Below are 19,757 nucleotides of genomic sequence, written 5' to 3'. Positions count from 1 at the left end.
CTATACCTCAAAAACTTCCCACAAGTGACATTTCCAAAAACTCATAGTTTAAATAACACACAGAAAATCCAAAAGTAAACATGGTACCTCAATTAGCCAGTGTCAGGAAAAATTATAGAAAAATCAGCAAAAAGAATGACAAAGTACTTAACGTGTTTGAGAGAATTAAGGCAAGTTCTGAAATGAATAAGGAGCAAGAGATTTATAAGTAAACAAGTGGACTTATTTATTATTATTTTTAACCTTATCTGAGGATATGCTTGGAGAAAGGAAGGAAGAGAGAGAAACATCAATCGCTGCCTCCATATGCCCTCGAGCGAGGAGCAAACCCACACCACAGGTATGTGCCCTGACCAGGAACCAAACTGGCAACCTGTCTGTGCACAGGACACTGTGCACCAACTGAGCCACTCAGGCAGGGCCCCAGTGGACTTTAAAAAGAATCAAAATGAAATTATCAAAATAAAAAACATAAGCATTTCAATTGAAATATCAATGGGAAAAAAAGACAAAGAACGCATATATAATTCAGTAGAATGATAAAGAGATGGAACTTAGTGAAAAAACCTAGCATATATCTCTAAGTAGGACTCCAGAATGACAATGCAGAAAACGGAGAAGAGGCAATATCTGAAACAGATATTCTGAAAATGTTCAAGAGCTAAAGAAAGTTAACAACCCTAGAATTTAAGATGACCAATTAATCCCAAGCAAGATAGAGTATTATAAATCTAGACACCCTGAAATAACACAGCACCACCAATAAATGGAACACACATTTTAAAAATTCTTTATAAATAGTGACGTAAAGCACTTATATTTGTTCTTTAAGATGCACAAGACCTTCATGGAGAAAATGTAAGTTACTGAAAGATGACAAAAAATGACCTAAAAATTAGATACTGCCCTGCACATTAGTTGGAGCGTTGGCCCGCAGACTCAGGGTCTCAGGTTCGATTCCCAGTCAAGGGCATGTACCTCAGTTGCAGGTTCCCCAGCCCTGTAGGGGTGTGAGCAGGAGGCAACCAATTGATGTGTCTCCCTCACATGGATATTTCGCTCTCTCTCACCCCCCTCCCTCCCACTCTCTCTCAAAATCAATGGAAAAAATATTCTCGGGTGAGGATAAACAGAAAAAAAAACACACGAGATACGACATTAATGGATAATCTCAATAGTGAGATGTATCTTCTTCCTGATTTAGATTTAATGCAACTTGAATAAGGGGAAAAATCCTATTTTTTAGGAAGGAACTTGACAATCTCATTCTAAAACTTATATGGAATAACAAAGAACAGCCAAAATATTACTCAAGTGTTGGGGGTCTTTGCCCTGCCAAATAACATTTAGCATAAAGCTATACTAGACAATGCGTTACTAGTACATGGGAAAATTTAGACAAATAGAACAAAAGATCACTAAAACAGACCCACACACATATGAAAACATTGTTGAGGAAAGGAATTCAATAATAGTGCTGACAGGTGGATAAGGCTGAAAGGCAAATGTATAAAACTTTCAGAAGGAAAAAACAATATATTATAACCTTGAAGTAATAAAGTATAATATATAAAAGAATTATTTAAATGCACTAAAAAATTTTATTCATTAAGAAACATAAAGAAAGCAAAGACAGCCACAAAGTAGTAGGAAATATGTGGAATACATATAGACAACAAATTTTTAGTATCCAGAATATAAAATGAACTACAAATCAGTAAGAAAAAAAACAACTCAAAAGAAAACTGGGAAAGTCACAATAGGCCTTTCATAAATGCCTTGAATGTCCAGTAAACATCAGAATATGCTTGGCTTCATGAGGAATTAAGAAAGTGAAAATTAAAAGCCACAAAGACATAGCCTTGGCTGGTGTGGTCAGTTGTTTGGGTGTCAGCCCCTGCACTGAAAGGCTGCCAGTCCAATTCCGGGCCAAGGCACATGCCCAGGTTGTGGGCTAGATCCCAGGAGGTGTGCAGGAAGCAGCCTATCAATGTTCACTCTCACATGAATGTTTCTCTCCCTCTCCCTCTCCCTTCCCCCCTCTCTCAAAAAGATCAATAAAGCCCTAACCGGTTTGGCTCAGTGGATAGAGCATAGGCCTGTGGACTGAAGGGTCCCACGTTCGATTCTGGTCAAGGGCATGTACCTTGGTTGCAGGCATATCCCCGGTAGGAGGTGTGCAGGAGGCAGCTGATCGATGTTTCTCTCTCATTGATGTTTCTAACTCTCTATCCCTCTCCCTTCCTCTCTGTAAAAAAATCAATAAAATATATTTTTTAGATAAGACTTCGAACAAAGACCACTAGGGGGTACACCAAGGAAGCATAACAAAATGCGGAGACAAAGAAACAGGACAAAATTGTCAATGGAAGATATAGAGTTCAGAACCACACTTTTAAGGTCTCTCAAGAACTGTTTAGAAGCTGTCGATAAACTTAATGAGATCTACATGAAAACTAATAAGACCCTCGATCTTATATTGGGGAACCAACGAGAAATTAAGCATACACGGACTGAAATAACGAATATTATACAGATGCCCAACAGCAGACCAGAGGAGCGCAAGAATCAAGTCAATGATTTGAAATGCGAGGAAGCAAAAAACATCCAACCGGAAAAGCAAAATGAAAAAAGAATCCAAAAATGCGAGGATAGTGTAAGGAGCCTCTGGGACAGCTTCAAGCGTACCAACATCAGAATTATAGGGGTGCCAGAAGATGAGAGAGAGCAAGATATTGAAAACCTATTTGAAGAAATAATGACAGAAAACTTCCCCCACCTGGTGAAAGAAATGGACTTACAGGTCCAAGAAGCACGGAGAACCCCAAACAAAAGGAATCCAAAGAGGACCACACCAAGACACATCATAATTAAAATGCCAAGAGCAAAAGATAAAGAGAGAATCTTAAAAACAGCAAGAGAAAGAAACTCAGTTACCTACAAGGGAATACCCATACGACTGTCAGCTGATTTCTCAACAGAAACTTTGCAGGCCAGAAGGGAGTGGCAAGAAATATTCAAAGTGATGAATACCAAGAACCTACAACCAAGATTACTTTATCCAGCAAAGCTATCATTCAGAATTGAAGGTCAGATAAAGAGCTTCACAGAGAAGGAAAAGCTAAAGGAGTTCATCACCACCAAACCAGGATTATATGAAATGCTGAAAGGTATCCTTTAAGAAGAGGAAGAGGAAGAAAAAGGTAAAGATACAAATTATGAACAACAAATATGCATCTATCAACAAGTGAATCTAAGAATCAAGTGAATTAATAATCTGATGAACAGAATGAACTGTTGATTATAATAGAATCAGGGACATAGAAAGGGAATGGACTGACTATTCTTGGGGGGGAAAGGGGTGTGGGAGATGTGGGAAGAGACATCGTGCACCTATGGATGAGGACAGTGGGTGGGGAGTGAGGGCGGAGGGTGGGGCGGGAACTGGGAGGAGGGGAGCTATGGGGGGGGAAAAAAAGAGGAACAAATGTAATAATCTGAACAATAAAGATTTAATTAAAAAAAAGATAAATAAATAAAATATATTTTTTAAAAAATCAATAAAATAATCTTAAACAAAAAGGTAACAAAGATGCAATATTTCACACAGTAAGATCAGCAAAGATGAAATCTAACAGTATCAAGCACTGGTGAGGATACAGACCAACCTTTTAAGCTGCTATTACTACCTTATAGTGTTTCTCAACCCCCAAAGAGCTGTTTTAGAAAAAGTTTTCTTAATTTTTACCCCCTCTATTTTAATACCACAGATATAAAACATATATTTTAATGTATTATGTCCCTTTGGAAGACCAGTCATCATTTTAATATCTAAGTATTTTTCTTTTTTTTTTTTTTTTTTTTTAAATATGTTTTATTGATTTTTTACAGAGAGGAAGGGAGAGAGATAGAGAGCTAGAAACATCGATGAGAGAGAAACATCGATCAGCTGCCTCCTGCACACCCCCTACTGGGGGATGTGCCCACAACCCAGGTACATGCCCTTGACCGGAATCGAACCTGGGACCTTTCAGTCCGCAGGCCGACGCTCTATCCACTGAGCCAAACCGGTTTCGGCTATATCTAAGTATTTTTCAATCCCCCTTCTCAAGAATCAATTTTCACCACCTTAAGGGCATGAAAATTAGGAAAATAATTTGGTATTAAATATCCCATTAATAGACAATTCCCCAAAGCTAGCACAGTCAAATAAGATGCAAATGAAAAAGGCAGGTAAAAGGAAAACAAGGATTTCAGAAATTATTAGCATATGATTAAAAATAATGGCAATTTTCACAAATATTTTTAGTAAAATAAAATGCTTTCCTAAGTGCTTTAAGTCAGAGAAAGATTTATTATGTGCTTCTCCTGGAAGAACCTACACTAATAAAAGAGAAATATGCAAATTGACCTTCCCTCCGTGACACCCACAAAGCCAATCAGGAGTGCGTATGCAAATTAATCCACCAAAGCCAACTGATTAACTTGCATGTGCAGGCACCAAACTGATGGGGGCGGGGCAGCCGCTTGTGTGCACGCCAGCGCCAAGCGGCCTGTGTCCCAGGGACAGGCGTCATTGGGGGCCAGGCCGCTCTGAGCCTGTAGGCCCACGCGTAGGCCTGGAGTCTTGGAACGCCCCCGGCCTCTCCAGGCACCCAGCGGCCAGGGGCAGGGCAGGAACATCTCCGCAACCCAGGCGCTCTGAGCTGGCACACGCGCAAGCGGCTGGGGGTGGGATGGGAACATCCCCCACAGAGAGCGAGCAGACAGCATGGCCCTGCTTGCCCCTGGCCGTGGCAGCAAGGGGCAAGCAGTCTCCCGCAGGGCCCTCACAAAGAGCAGACAGCAGGGCGCTGTTTGACCCTGGCCCTGGCGGCAAAGGGCAAGCAGGCCCCCACAGAGAACAGACACCAGGGCCCGCAGTGGCGTCAAGCAGGCAGGTCCGCAGAGAGCAGAGAACCACAGGGAGCAGGCTTAAGCCACTAGTAGGCCATCCCCTGAGGGCTCCCAGATTGGAGAGGGTGCAGGTCAGGCTGAGGGACCCCCCGCCCCGTGCACCAATTTCGTGCACTGTCCCGTCCCCCCCCCCCCCCCCCCCCGCCCCCAGTTATGTCATAAAATCACTGCAATAGGTGGGACCTTCACATTCCTTAAAACAAGCCATCGAACTTACCTCTACATTTTCATCTCCCATTTCTTGAGGGGCGTCAGTGTCTGGTTCAATCACACCCTCATTGTCGATTTCTGCCAAAGAAAAAAATGACACATAAGACTATTAAAAACTAATGAACTATAGTTACTACAACTAATTAACTGAATATCTTACTTTATATTAATTTTATTTAAACTAATACATTAGAAAGTATTTCTCCATTAAACACAACTTCAGCATTTTGGTAAGACTACATTTAATTTCAGCTGTTAAATTACGTTAAGGCATTTATCAGTATATTGTAGTGAGAATATTGGCAAGTGCATAGTTTCTAGTATTACACATGATACACCACTGATTTAACAAACTGATTCGGTTCAAGTATTTTGCTCTATACACCAATGTATTGTACTGTTTAAAAAAAATTTTTTTTTTTTTTTTTGCCAGACCGGTTTGGCTCAGTGGATAGAGCGTCTGCCTGCGGACTGAAGGGTCCGGGTTCGATTCTGGTCAAGGGCATGTGCCTTGGTTGCGGGCATATCCCTAGTGGGAGGTGTGCAGGAGGCAGCTGGTCGATGTTTCTCTCTCATCGATGTTTCTAGCTCTCATCCCTCTCCCTTCCTCTCTGTAAAAAATCAATAAAATATATTTAAAAAAAAAATTTTTTTTTTTTGCTCTAGCCAGTTTGGCTCAGTGGATAGAGTGTCAGCCTGTGGACTGAAGGTCCCGGGTTCAATTCTGGGCAAGGGCATGTGCCTTGGTTGCGGGCATATCCCCAGTGGGGGGTGTGCAGGAGGCAGCTGACCGATGTTTCTAACTCTCTATTCCTCTCCCTTCTTCTCTGTAAAAAATCAATTAAAAAAAATTATCTTTCCATATTGACTACATATTAAAAAGTTAATATTTATAAGTTTAAATATATTATTTCAGTTAATTTCACCTACTTTTTAAAATGTGGTTGCTAGAAAATTTTAAGTTTCATATGTAGCTCACATCATATTTCTAATACACAGCACCGATTTAGTGCTATTAGAAAAATCAACACAGGATCTTATCACGAGGGTTATCAAGTACAAACTACCATCTCACCTAGGTCACTTTCCTCACTTGATGGTTCATCTGTCTTTATGTCTTCCTCCACCTTTTGACTATCTGTTTTTTCCTCCTAGCAAAGGGAAGGCACACAATACTGTCAGTTTGTAATAACACACCCAATATATCTATACTAATTTATACAGTTTTATGTATAAACTATTCACATGCATTAGATTTCATGCATACTGCCTTTCTTGTTTTGTTCTGGTAAATGAGTTTTGGTTTTCTGTTTTCATTTCTTTTAAAGTTTTATGTAGGTCCAGCCCCTCATCCAAACCTTTTAGATAATGTTTTAGGATTTAAAATATTTTGGATTTTAGAAAGCAAATACAGATGTATATACAATTATAACACCTTCAAAAGGCACTGAAGCCCACAACTCTCCATAATCAAACATTACTTCTGCAAAATAGAGTTTGAGCACTCATAATAAGTGGGATTAAAACTACTAATAGCCTTGCCCTTTTCGGGTGGCTCAGTCAGTTGGAGCATTGTCCCGCACATCAAAAGGTTGTGGGTTCGATTCCCAGTTAGGACACACACACCTACGTTGTGGGTCTGATACCAGGTGGAGGTGCGCATGGGAGGCAACCATTTCTCTCTCATATCTATGTTTTTGTCTCTCCCTCTCTCTAAAAATCAATAGGAAAACCTATCTTGGAGTGTGCCCTGGCAGGTGGGGCTCAGTTGGTTGAGCGTAGTACCGTGGGCTGGGGTGGTAGGGGGCATGCAGGAGGGGGCTGGTTGATGTTTCCCTCTTCTCCCTCTCCTTTCTGCTCTCTCTAAAATCAACAAAAACTTATTTTAAAAATAATAATAAAATAAAATGTTAAGTAGCCCCATGTTTATTCAAAGGTTTTACGGTCAAACAAATCAACTAAAAAATTTTATATTTTCAAGGGTTTTTTAGCTTTGGAATTCCCAATAAGGAACCATGGAACTATAATACACAAATGATGAAAATTCAAAGAATTTAAAGAGTACATCCAAATTTCCTTCCCATCCTGTAAGTAGCCAGTGTGGTTTGAATATCCATTCGTTGAGTCTCTACCATGTACAAGGTGCCAGATGCTGTACCATATACTGAGAAACATACCACTCATAATTTCGAAGTCAGAATGTTTTCATTATAAAAATTTTCTTTAGCAGAGGAGAGGTATAGGGTTAAGTATACTTTTGTTTTAAACATGTTTATCACATGGCAAAATAATCCTACCTAGGGCTCAGAAACTATCAAACTCTGACAAATGACTTCTATAAGAAAATAATTACTTTTGGAGCTTTGGCTTTACTTCTTTCATTTCACTTGTTCAAAGATATAACTTCTACTTTCATATAAAAATAGATAAGCCTAGTTTAGGATTCTAAATAAAACAGTAACACCATGAATCATACTAAAAAATATCTCTCATGTGGTAGCACAGAATAAATTGGGAATTACTGATTTTGAATATTTGTTCATTTACTTGGCAAAATTAATAAAGTATCCACAATGCATAAAACACTGTGCTAGATGCTAACTATACAATGCTGAAGACTAAACATGCACTTAATCACTGAGCGTGCCACTTACAGGTCATGTATACAAAGAGTATTTATTCTAAAACACAGTGAACATTCAACCCCAAATTCTCAGTTTTAAATCAGTTTTCAGGGATTTGATGTCCAAATAGAAATTTTACAAATATCTTATTTCCAAGTGATCTTGGGGAAATCAACAGTGGTAATTTGAGAGCAGCAGTTAAAAAAATATCCCTAAGAGCCCTAGCCAGTTTGGCCCAGTGGAATAGAGTGTTGGCCCACAGACGGAAGGGTCCTGGGTTTGATTCTGTTCAAGGGCACGTACTTCGGTTGCAGGCTCAATCCTCAGGCCCAGTCTGGGCTCATGAAGGAGGCAAACAATCGATGTGTCTCTCTCACATCAATGTTTCTCTCTCTCTCTCCCCCGCCCCCTCCCTTCTACTCTAAAAAAAAATCAATGGAAAAATAATCTCGGGTGAGGATTAAAAAAAAGAAGTTCCTAAGAAACCTTATAGTAGTTTACTACTGAACATACAAATAAAACTCATAACTTACCTTATTTTCTTCTGATTTAGTTTTACGAGTAGCAGGTGGTATTTTACCTCCCATGCTTGAGGAAGATGAGAAGAAAAAAAAATTTGTTTAGAAAAGTAAAATTCACTAAACCAAGCAACATTTTTTATGCTAGGAAAAAAAAAAGTTAGACATTCAGATGATTACTCTTTTCAAACTTTAAAGCAGGGGTAGGAAACTGTTTTTTCTGCCCAGGGCCATTTGGATATTTATTACATCATTTAAGGGCCATCCAAAATTATCAACTTAAAAATTAACCTGCTATTGGTAAAACATTTAATTAACTCACCTCTAATGCCTTGGCAGGGCCAGACTATACAACGTTCCCCACCCCTTGCTTTAAAGAGTAAAAATTCAGATTAATCTGATTCAGCATTGTGAGTTTTTTCAGCTTAAAATTATTTTAGCATACCGGCTAATGAAAATTAAGCCTAATGAACAATCACACAGCTTCTCTGTGTCCATTCCAGGAAAAAAGAAAAACACACAATGACAAAATCATTTTAACAAGTTGTTAGATATATTAAAGTCCAGTTAAGAGCTCAATTAAATTAAAAAGGCCATTTAGGAAACAATTATGAAGTCATTGTATAATTCAAAACGTTTGTTTCCTTTGATTGGGACCTATTAAAGATTCTTTACATTCACATGCCCCTCAGATTATAGATTTTCTCCTTATCTCCTCTAAACTTTACCCATCAGTACTTCCTCTTGGAATTGGCAAGCCCTTTTCTCCCAAAATGTTCCAAGGCAACACCATGAATTACAAACAGCAGGTCTTCATGTAACATTGTTATAAAGTTGGTGAGATGCTGTAGAAACCTAACTCTTGTTTATATCAATTAGCCTATAGTAAAATTGATTTCATTACATGTCCTCTTGCTTAAAGTTGAAGAATCTATTGCCCAACCAGTGTGGCTCAGTGACTGAGCATTAACCTATGAACCAGGAGGTCACTGTTCAATTCCCGGTCATCTGACCCAGTTGCGGGCTCATTCCCAGTGTGGGGCATGCAGTAGGCAGCCAATCAATGATTTTCTCTCTCTCTCTCTGAAATCAATAAAAATATATTTAGGAAAAAAAAACTATCAATGTTAGGTGAGGACTAACTGTACAAATAACTTTAAAACAAATGAAAATAAGATTACAAAAAATTAGTGCTATATGCTCCATTTGGGGCAGACTATGAAGCATATCAGCTATATGCAACAGTGCAATAATTAAAATATTCAGTGGATTAAGGGCACTCCACAATAGTAAAAGCTGGAGGTCACAAAGACTTAACTAAAATTTGCATTTAAAAAAAACAACTATTAACTTTTGCGTAAAACAAAGAGATATATTAACTTGGAAAACAGAAAGGAACCTACTCTAAAACACCCTTAAGTGTTTCTTCTTCTTTTTTTTTTTTTTAAACATTTTTATTGATTTCAGAGAGGAAGGGAGAGGGAGAGAGAAACATCAATGAGAGAGAATTGTTGATCGGCTGCCTCCTGCACACCCCACACTGAGGATCAAGCCTGCAACTCAAGCACGTGCCCTGAACAGGAATCAAACCCTGATCTCCTGGTTCATAGGTCAATGCCCCACCACCGAGCCACACCGGCTGGGCAGGGTTATTCTTTTTTTTAAATTGACTTTTACAGAGAAGGGAGAGGGAGATAGAAACATCACTCGGCTGCGGCTGCCTCCTGTACACCCACTACTGGGGATAAATTATGTTAAAGCTTCAGATCTGTCAGATGTATTAAGTGCCCTGACTAGTGTGGCTCAGTTAGTTGCGCGTCGCCCCGTGCACCAAAGGACTACCATACCAGTTCAATCGCCGGCGAGGGCACATGCCCAGGTTGCAGGCTTGATCCCCAGCAGGAGTTGGCCAATGGATGTTTCCCTCTTACATCAATATTTTTCTCTCTCCCCCTCCTTCTCCTTTCCTCTCTCTAAAAAAATCAATTAAAAAAAATTTTTTTAAAAAGATGGCCCTAGCTGGTTTCACTTAGTGGTAGAGCATTGGCCTGTGGACTGAAGGAAATTCTACAAAATAACTGGCCTGGCAGCCATAATTCTTTTAATTCGATAACATTCAATCTACTTTGTGCTATAGTTACTTAAGCACATGTTAAAAAAAACAAACACTGGGTGCTATATTCTAAATTAATTGAGTCCGGCCGGCTCTGAACTGGGAGGTCAACATTCAACCACAGAGCCACTATCTCTCCTCCCTTCCTCTATGAAATCAATAACTATATATAAAATAAAATAAAATAAAATAAATTCATTGAGGTTAGAAGGCTTTCTGCTCATGTCATTTAAAATTTTTACTGAAGCCTTGGCCAGGTAGGTCAGTTGGTCAGCTGGGGGTTCGAGTCCCAGTCAGGGCACATACAAGAATCAACCAATGAATGAATAAGTGTAACAATACATCGATATTTCTCTTTCTCTCTCTCAAATCAATAGAACTTACTAAAAAGCACACACAAGATACAAAGTAGACGAAGCTGTTAAATGGGAGAGAAAAAAGTCAGACACTGCTTCTCCCTCTAGAAAAACAAAAATATGTCAAAACATATTTGTTAGAGAATATAGTCTTCCTGAGCCCCCATTGTCTATTGTGCCAAATACTTTTTCTTCGTATCTTGTCAAATTTAAAAGCTTGTTAGCCGTAACCAGTTTGGCTCAGTGGATAGAGCATCAGCCTGCGGACTGAAAGGTCCCAGGTTCGATTCCGGTCAAGGGCATGTACCTTGGATGCAGGCACATCCCCAGTAGGGGGTGTGCAGGAGGCAGCTGATCGATGTTTCTCTCTCATCGATGTTTCTGATTCTCTATCCCTCTCCCTTCCTCTCTGTAAAAAATCAATAAAATATATTTTAAAAAAATAAAAGCTTGTTAAATGAACAAATTCTCAGCATCAACTAAAATGTCAAGCTATAAGCAATGGTAGACATGACAAGTAAGCAAATATCCTTTGCTGTCTAAGTCTGGGCATCTATGACTAATATAGTATGGAAAGAACTTTGAAATGGTTTCAACCTGAGGAACCCTCATAGTAGGATTAGGCCTGGGAATATTCCTAGACTACAAGTCTCCACATTCAGGCAGGTCTCCTATAATCTTGGAATGCTTTAAGACTGCTATGAAGGGAGATAAAAGAGGAACTAATACATCTCAAGCAAAGGCCTCACCTCAGAGAATACAAAAGTTTTCATTTAGATTGAAACACAGATAGCAAACATCTATATTAATATTTCAATCTAAGTTCAGAATAAGGTTCCTAACACATGCCAAAATGCTTCATCCCATACTTGTGACATCCCACAATTTAGGATGACGCAAAGAAAATATAAAAACTGGAATTACCTATGGGAAACATTAAAATAAAACACATGGTTAACTTTTAAAAATAATGCCTGATAATATTTTCCAGAACTTTAACTGGAATTTTCATAGCCATAATCACTCCAGCATAAGTTACAACATCCTATATAATAAAAGCCTAATATGCAAATTGACCGAATGGCAGTACGACCGGTCACTATGATGAGCACTGACTAGCAGGGGGCAGACACTCAACTCAGGAGCTGCCCCCAGCCAGCAGGCCCCAGGCCAGCCAAGGAGGGTGAGAGCAGGGGGCCCCTCCAATCATCCCGCTGAGGGAAGCGACTGGCAGCAGTGGCGGGAGGCGGGGCCAGCAAGTGGGTGGCGCCAGGCCAGCCAAGGCAGGTGCCAGTGGGGGGCCCAACGGTCACCCCATAGATCAGCCCCGATGGCAGGCCAGGCCTAGGGACCCTACCCATGCACAACCATTATGCACAGGCCTCTAGTTGTTCTTACAAGTTTTAACATTTTCTTGAGTATCCCCTTTTTTTCTCTAGGAATGGAACAAAACATTGTATCCACTCAGTATAACATTCACTCTTAGTGCCAGCTTTTTCTTCCTATGGTATGTCTCTACCTGGAATTTTAGGAACAACTTATTAATTGTAGGCACTTTCCTCGAATGAGTAATTATAAGAGGGCAAGAGTAAGTGACGCTTTTGGATCAGGTTATTATTAACAGGAGTTATTTAGTTACTATAGTAACTAATTTTAAGTGTTCTCAGAATTTCATTTATATGTGTGTGTATATATATGTGTGTGTGTATATATGTGTATATATATGTGTGTGTGTGTGTGTGTGTGTGTGTATAATCATGAGCAAAACACTTATAGTAGCGCCCTGGCCGGTGTGGCTAACTTGGTCAGAGGCTGTTCACACATTGTGGTTCCAATTCTGGTCAGGACACATACTCAGGTTGCGGGTTCGATGTTTCTCTCTTCCTTCCTCTCTCTCAAATCAGTTAAATACATACATAACTAAGTAAGTAAAATCTTAATAATAGCTAGAAAACTGGTGAGGGGAAATAAGGGCTTAAAAACTTCTTACAGGACATTATACCCTCATAGACAACATTGAGAACAAGCTTGTTGGAGGAAACAGTCTTTCCAATACTTGTTAATCATGGGTTCATCTCCCCCTATAAAAATATTACTGACGTAAACAGACCCATGTTTAGGGTATCACCTCTTAGAAGTCATATTGCCTTGCACTGTCGCTATTTACCACCATGAGGCACAGTTTGGAGGTTATCTCTTTTTAAAAATATATATATTTCTGCCAAAACCGGTTTGGCTCAGTGGATAGAACGTCAGCCTATGGACTGAAAGGTCCCAGGTTCGATTCCGGTCAAGGGCATGTACCTGGGTTGCGGGCATATCCCCAGTGGGGGATGTGCAGGAGGCAGCTGATCGATGTTTCTCTCTCATCGATGTTTCTAGCTCTCTATCTCTCTCTCCCTTCCTCTCTGTAAAAAATCAATAAAAATATATTAAAATATAAAATTAAATAAAAAAAATAAAAAATATATATTTCTTTATTGATTTCAGAGAGGAAGAGAGACAGAGAGATAGAAACATCAATGATGAGAGAGAACCATTGATCAGCTGCCTCCTGCACAACACCCACTGGGGATCGGACCCGCAACCCCGGCGTGTGCCCTTGGCCACAATCGAACCTGGGACCCTTCAGTCCACAGGCTGATGCTCTATCCACTGAGCCAAGCCGGCCAGGGCGGTTATCTCTTTTAAATTCCCCACCAGTGGTAGTGATTTTTAAAAACCATTTCAGGGCAGATTTCCTTCCTGTATTTATTCATCTTTATCCCTAGAGTGTGCTGTTTCCTAGCATCTGGCACGATGCCTATGCAATTAATTCCGTGCACATAGCGAAGCACTCTAAAGATAACAAGCACAGATCATGGAAACACACCGGTCCCTGAAAACTCTTTTTCTTTCCTTCTTCTTCTTTTTTTTTTTTAGTGTTTGGAGTGATGGCACTGCCGAGATAGAAGTGATTCCCAAAATAATCCTACGCAGTTAGAATCGCTGTAGTTTTAAAGGCAATTGAACACAGCTATCATTTTTGCAACTTACGGCATAAGTAACCAATATCACAGTCTCAAGGCATAGTCCGTAAAGGAGCTGCTGTGCGACACGGCAACCTCAGCAGGACACCAGAGACTTCAAGAAAAACAACTCCGTGCAACGCTCAACCTTCCCCTCGTGACCAGTGCCCAAGTCCCGGCATTTACACTGCGCCCAAGACACACCCCTGGCGACTTGAGCGCGCAGGGCCCCGCTCGGCCTCTGTACTCAGGGCCCCGTTTCTCCACGAGCCCCTGCAAGTGGCCTCCCTTTCCCGGCCAAGGGAGCGAGCCCCAGAAAGAGGCGGCGACTCCGCGGGTGTCCCTCGCGGACCTGCCCACGCCTCCGCCCCGCGCCAGCTCCGGCCCAGCTGCCCCTCCGCGCGTCCCGGTTCCCACCCTCAACGGCCCTCGGGCCGGGGTCTCACCTCTCCACCCACTCCCTCAGGAAGCGCATTTCCTCGCTGTGCAGGACGCTCGGGTCCTGCTTACACATCTTCACGAAGGCCCGGAGCTCGCTCACTTTGCGGGGGTCCATGGCGGGGAAGCGGGGGCAGGCGGCGGCGGGGTTGCACGGACGGGCGCTCCCTCGGCCACACCGTGTGGAAGGGGGCGGCAGCCGCGAGGCAGAACAGACTAGAACTTCCCCGGCTGCCGGCTCCGCCCACCAACGGTCTCGTGACCCCGGGTCCTTCGCCGGTTCATTCCGACTCCCCTTCACCTCTACTCCAGCGCACTGGTTAGAAGCTTCTAGAAGTGTGGCTGTTCGCGCCGTTGCCTGCCCCTTTAACGCACGCTTTCTTCCATTCTCAACTCCGAACCAATTCTCTGGGTGGCACAACTGGCTACATGGTGCTTCCCAGGAGGCGGGAGCGAGCAGCCCCTGCCGGGAGTCACTTAGAACCCGACGTTCTGTGACTGTGAGCGTTTAGTGGAGCGTGACGTCATGACGCCACCAAGGCCATCTGGGCAGAGCGGTGGTCAGCCGCAGCTCCGGCGTGACGTCAGCGTCTGCGCCGCCTCGGGAGAAAAGCCCGGCGAGCAGCGCCGGCCGGAAGGGGCGGGGCGCTTGGCTCGGTTTCCTGGCGACGCAGCCCTGCGGCCCGCCGCTTTCCCCTCCGTCCTCCTCCTCTCCTTCCTGACGCGTGTGCGCGGCCGGCATGCCTGGGCTACTCTCAGCAGCTAAGCTGGTTCCCGCTGTAGCGAGCGCCCGCAGCCTCTCAGGTTAGACTCACTTCCCACTGGGTGTCCTCCACGGTTTGCTCCCTGCGAAGCCCGAGGCGCCCAGAGGGATCCAAGTTGGTCTCAGGGCGATCGCTGGTTCGGCGGACCCTTCTGCTGGGGCCCCCACTCCTAAACCCTCCGTGCGCTCCTCGGATCTCTCTACCGGCCGCTCCCGGGAACGGGTGGGCCCTGTGTTCTGCCTCCCGTTAAGGTGTTCTGAAAGCTGAACTGACTGCAGGGAACCAAGTGTGGCCATCCCCTAGCGGGGCTGTCTTCAAAGTGACGTGGACTCAGAATTTGTGTCAGTTCTCCCGTTTGCTTAGGTGTCAGAGTGACTCCTTGTCAGCAGCTCTTGTTTCTGTTAGTTTAACCTAAAATTCTATTTTCGTGTTGTTGGAGAGTTTGATTTAAAAACCGGGTCCAGAATGTGCAACAAACATGGTTAGTAACACAAATCCTCTCACAAGAGGTAATGTTTGGAAATATTCTTTTTGTGTCTGAACTCCCTGTTTGTAAAGACAAGGTGAAGAAGTCAGGAATAAGGGGGTCAGTTTTCTGGGGTGTATCTAGAGCAGTTGATCTCACGAACATAGAACTTGGTCAGTGAAAGCTGAATCATCTACGTTGCAGGTGCATCTGCCATTGGATCAGATTTCGGTTTTTTGGGCCGATGTGTGAACAGTGAGTGAACCCCAACATATGGTATTTGACATCAAAGCTGTGTCTTGGCATATGTTTCTGATTCTGGTGGTATACTTGAATTTATTGCAAATGGAATGGTAATCAAATCAAGGCTTGCTCTACTTACTCTAAAAAATAAAATAAAAGGTAATCATTGTCCAGTGCACAGGCCTCGCTCCAGTTCTGCAGAAAGCTTTTCCTTCCGTGGGAGAGGGTGAATAGATGTGCAGTTAGTCTTTTTTTTTTTTTTTTAATTGAATTTATGGGAGTCACATTGGTTAATAAAATTATATAGGTTTCAGGACTACAGTTCTATAATATGTCATCTGTATATTGTATTGTGTGTTCACCACCCCAAATCACAATTAGTCAGTCTTAATCACAGAGGCCACAACCTATGATTTAGAGCTGGAACCATCCTTTGCTTGTGACTTTTTTTTTGTATTTGTTAAGACTTTGTGTAAAACCCAATTAATCAAGGTTAGGACTAGATGATACCTTATTATAAACACCAAGATCTTTCCAAAAGATACAATACTTCATCTTGCCTCAATAAACTATGTAAATTTAGCCACCTCTTATATTATCATTTTTATACTATATACATAGGCTTTTTGAATAAATGAGTGATCTACTTGGTTCTTCACAAGTCCATTAAGTTAGGGCAGATATTCTTACGTTACTAACAGGGCAACTGAAACTGTCACAAGCTCACAAGTAGCAAGTCAGGAATGTTGCCTGCTGGTCCTTTTTCTGTTATATCACTGGATCTTACTCTGGCTTAGTAGAGTCCTTTTGGAACTTTTTATTGAGCCACAATGACTACTAATTCAATAACCTTTGAGTTAGTAGTCATTGTGGATGAATCTCCACTTCCCTGGAGTTGCTCAAATCTAGCCAGAGTGATAAACAATAGGTAAGTGACGGTATAGCAAAGAATGGTGATAGAGTCTTGACTCAGGGGACATGTTAGCTCAAAAAGGGCACTAATGGGCTGTAAATCTTATGTTATCCTGAGATTTTACTAAGTTTTAGAATTTGAAAACTCCTCTGACATGAGGTGCTCATAAATAGAACTTTTAGTGTCTGTGGTGCTCTTGGTTGCCCTTTTTTAGAAAGGCTCTGGGTACAAAGTTTTGAGTACCATCATAGGAAGCTTTCTCATCTGTGAAAGTCATACAGTGAAGAGTGTGATTTAATTGGTTGGTATATGCAACTATTAACACAATCTAGTCATCTGAGAAAAAACAAAATAAAGCACTTAATGATGCATAAATAAGCTGTATTTTAAAATACTACATCTAAGATAAATATAAGACTGAGATAGGGAAGGAAAATATTGAAAATATTAAAGAATAGCTTTGGCTGGGTTGCCCAAAGGATCGTCCCAATACGCCAAGGTGGTGGGTTTGATCTCCAGTCAGAACACATCCAGGAATCAACAAATGCAGGCATAAATAAGTGGAACAACAAATCGATGTTTCTCTCTCTCTCCCTTCCTTTCTCTCTAAAATCAATAATTTTTAATAAGAAAATATTAAAGAATAAATAGAATAATTTTTAAGGCCTATTTGCAGTTAATTCACTCAACAAACATTAATTGAGCACCACATATGAGCACTGAGCCCAGAAAGTTTTTACCATCACAAGAGACAGACAAATAAAAGCAAGTAATTATGATATAACATGAAATTTAGTCATAGATACCCAGTAGTGGGGAGAAGGGAAAAGCGATGCATATTCCCTGGAAGCAAGGAAGGGCTAAGTGGAAATGTGGGATTGCCTTTAAAAATTAGGAGATAATTGATTTAAGACACCTTAACCGGTTTGGCTCAGTGAATGGAGCGTTGGCCTGCAAACTGAAGGGTCCCAGGTTCAATTCCGGTCAAGGGCATGTACCTTGGTTGTGGCAGCTGATCGATGTTTCTAACTCTCTATCCTTCTCCCTTCCTCTCTGTAAAAAATCAATAAAATATATTTTAAAAAAAATAGTCACCAGCCTGGCTGTTGTGGCTCACAGGTTGAGCTTCGACCCATGAACCAAGAGGTCACTGGTTCAATTCTCAGTCAGGACACGTGCCCGGATTGTGGGCTCAATCCCCAGTAGGGGTCGTGCAGAAGGCAGCTGATTAGTGTTTCTCTTTAAAAAAAATAAAAAGACCTGAAAGAAGGTTTCGCCAAGCAGACTAGAGTAATGGAGCTATCCTGGCAGAATGAACATGCAGAGGCACAGAACTCATACAGAATGGGTGTTGTAAAGCTTTGCAATTGTTAATAAGCCTGGAGAAGCCTTTTTTGAAATACATTCCCAGGCACATTGATAGGTGTTACACCAACATAGTTCTGTGGCATAAGTACAGGGAATGCTGCATTTCACAGTGCCCATTGTAAACCAAGTCTGGGTCTCTTTAAGGGAAATGTATTTGGCAGTAGTAATTTGCAAAATGTATTTGACCATGGAGCCCTTTTTCTGTGGTGAGTCTTGAACTGGTATCCCTTGGAGCACATTTTGGAAAAACTTGGGCTCAAGCCTAAGATGTGTAGGAAGAGGGGATAGAAAATCAAGTTGAGAAGGAAGCTGATGGTTAGTGCCTGGAAGACCTTGTATATTATGTTAAGAAACAATGAGCAGAGCCCTGGCAGAGTAGCTCAGTTGGTTAGAGTATCATCCATATACACTAAGGTTTAGGGTTCAATCCTTGGTTAAGGCATATGCCCAGGTTGTGGGCTGGATCCCCATTAGAGGGTATGCAGGAGGGCAGTAATTGATGTATCACTATCACGTTGATGTTTCTCCCTCCCCTTTTCTCTCTCCCTAAACATCAATAGAAACATATTTTATAAAATAATAAAATAACCTAGGCTTTTATGATTTTACTAGTAGCCCGGTGCATGAAATTTGTGCAAATTAAAAGTGAATTAATTATAGGAAATATTTTAATATTGCTATTTGCCCTTTCTTTATAATAGAAGTGTCAGAAATGAAAGAAAATTAGTAAAATGTATATGAAAATCTCCTTCCTGTCAGAGTCTGGGGCTCGCCGGGAGACCAGAGTCAAGTCCCCACCTACCCGCACGTGCCTCAAAATTGCGTGAGACCCAGACCAAGCCAGCCCCACTCCCATTGGGTGAGACCCAGACCTGGCCGGCCCCACCCCTGTCAAGTCCCGCTGGGCAGGGGGCTCAGCTTCAGGTCCCCCATCAAGCCCCACTGGGCAGGGGGGCGCAGCCTCAGGTACCCCGTCAAGCCCCTCATGATCAGTCATTATGGCGTGACTCCGTGATGATCATTTGCATATTAGCCTTTTATTATTATGACTATAGGCCCAGTGCACAAAAATTTGTGCACTCGGGGAAGGGAGTCCCTCAGCCCAGCCTGTGCCCTCTTGCAGTCTGGGACCCCTCGGGGGTGACCACTTGCTGGCTTAGGCCTGCTCCCCGGGGGGATTGGACCTAAGATGGCAATCAGACATCCCTCTGGCAGCCCAGCAGCCCTTGGGGGATGTCCATTTGCCAGCGGGGAGCATACCTAAGCTGCAGTCAGATATCCTTAGTGCTGCTGAGGAGGCAGGTGAGGCTCCCACCACCACTGCTGTACTAGCAGCCATCAGCCTGGCTTGTGGCTGAGCAGAGCTCCCCCCTGTGAGAGCGCCCTGACCACCAGGTGGCAGCTCCTGCATTGAGCGTCTGCCCCGTGGTGGTAGCGTGTGTCATAGTGACCAGTCATTCCCAGTCTTTCCGCTGTTAGGGTCAGTTTGCATATTACCCTTTTACTATATAGGATAGAGGCCTGGTGCACAGGTGGGGGCCGGCTGGTTTGCCCTGAAGGGTGATCCGGATCAGGGTGGGGGTCCCGCTTGGGTGCCTGGCCAGCCTGGATGAGGGGATGATGGCTGTTTGCAGCTGGTCACACACCCTTCAGGGTGGGGGTCCCCACTGGGGTGCCTGGCCAGTCTGGGTGAGGGGCTGAGGGCCATTTTCAGGCTGGTGGGCGACTGAAGCTCCCAGCCTCTTTTTTTTTTCTTTTTTTTTATTCTGGGATTTATTTA

The 19,757-nt window shown here is 42.4% G+C and overlaps 2 protein-coding genes across 11 annotated transcripts in view; one reads left to right on the top strand and one right to left on the bottom strand.

Annotated features, from left to right (window-relative positions):
• ST13 (ST13 Hsp70 interacting protein) overlaps positions 1–14,486 on the bottom strand; it is a 34,943-nt gene extending 20,457 nt beyond the window's left edge. The window contains exons 1-4 of the mRNA XM_059681451.1: positions 14,232–14,486; positions 8,324–8,378; positions 6,242–6,317; positions 5,174–5,244 (exon numbers count right to left, since the gene is read on the bottom strand). Coding sequence (XP_059537434.1) covers positions 5,174–5,244; positions 6,242–6,317; positions 8,324–8,378; positions 14,232–14,341 — 312 coding nt within the window. The 5' untranslated portion in view covers positions 14,342–14,486. The remainder of the gene's footprint in view (positions 1–5,173; positions 5,245–6,241; positions 6,318–8,323; positions 8,379–14,231) is intronic.
• Positions 14,487–14,773: 287 nt separating this feature from the next.
• Positions 14,774–19,757, top strand: part of XPNPEP3 (X-prolyl aminopeptidase 3) — a 48,287-nt gene continuing 43,303 nt past the window's right edge. For 5 of the 10 annotated variants that reach the window (XR_009451085.1, XR_009451086.1, XM_059681446.1 and 2 more), the window contains exons 1-2: positions 14,774–15,027; positions 15,658–15,708. Coding sequence is in view for 5 of the 10 variants with exons in the window: in XM_059681446.1 (XP_059537429.1) it covers positions 14,964–15,027; positions 15,658–15,708 (115 nt within the window). In the remaining 5 variants the exon portion in view is untranslated. Of the gene's footprint in view, positions 15,028–15,657; positions 15,730–19,757 lie in introns of those variants that run through there. The other 5 variants (XM_059681445.1, XM_059681443.1, XM_059681448.1 and 2 more) reach the window with 3 other exon arrangements.

The sequence above is a fragment of the Myotis daubentonii genome, chromosome 2 (genome assembly GCF_963259705.1).
Source record: "Myotis daubentonii chromosome 2, mMyoDau2.1, whole genome shotgun sequence".
Taxonomy (NCBI): Eukaryota; Metazoa; Chordata; class Mammalia; order Chiroptera; family Vespertilionidae; genus Myotis; species Myotis daubentonii.
Note: the sequence above shows the minus strand (reverse complement) of the source record. Positions and strands in the feature narration are given on the sequence as shown.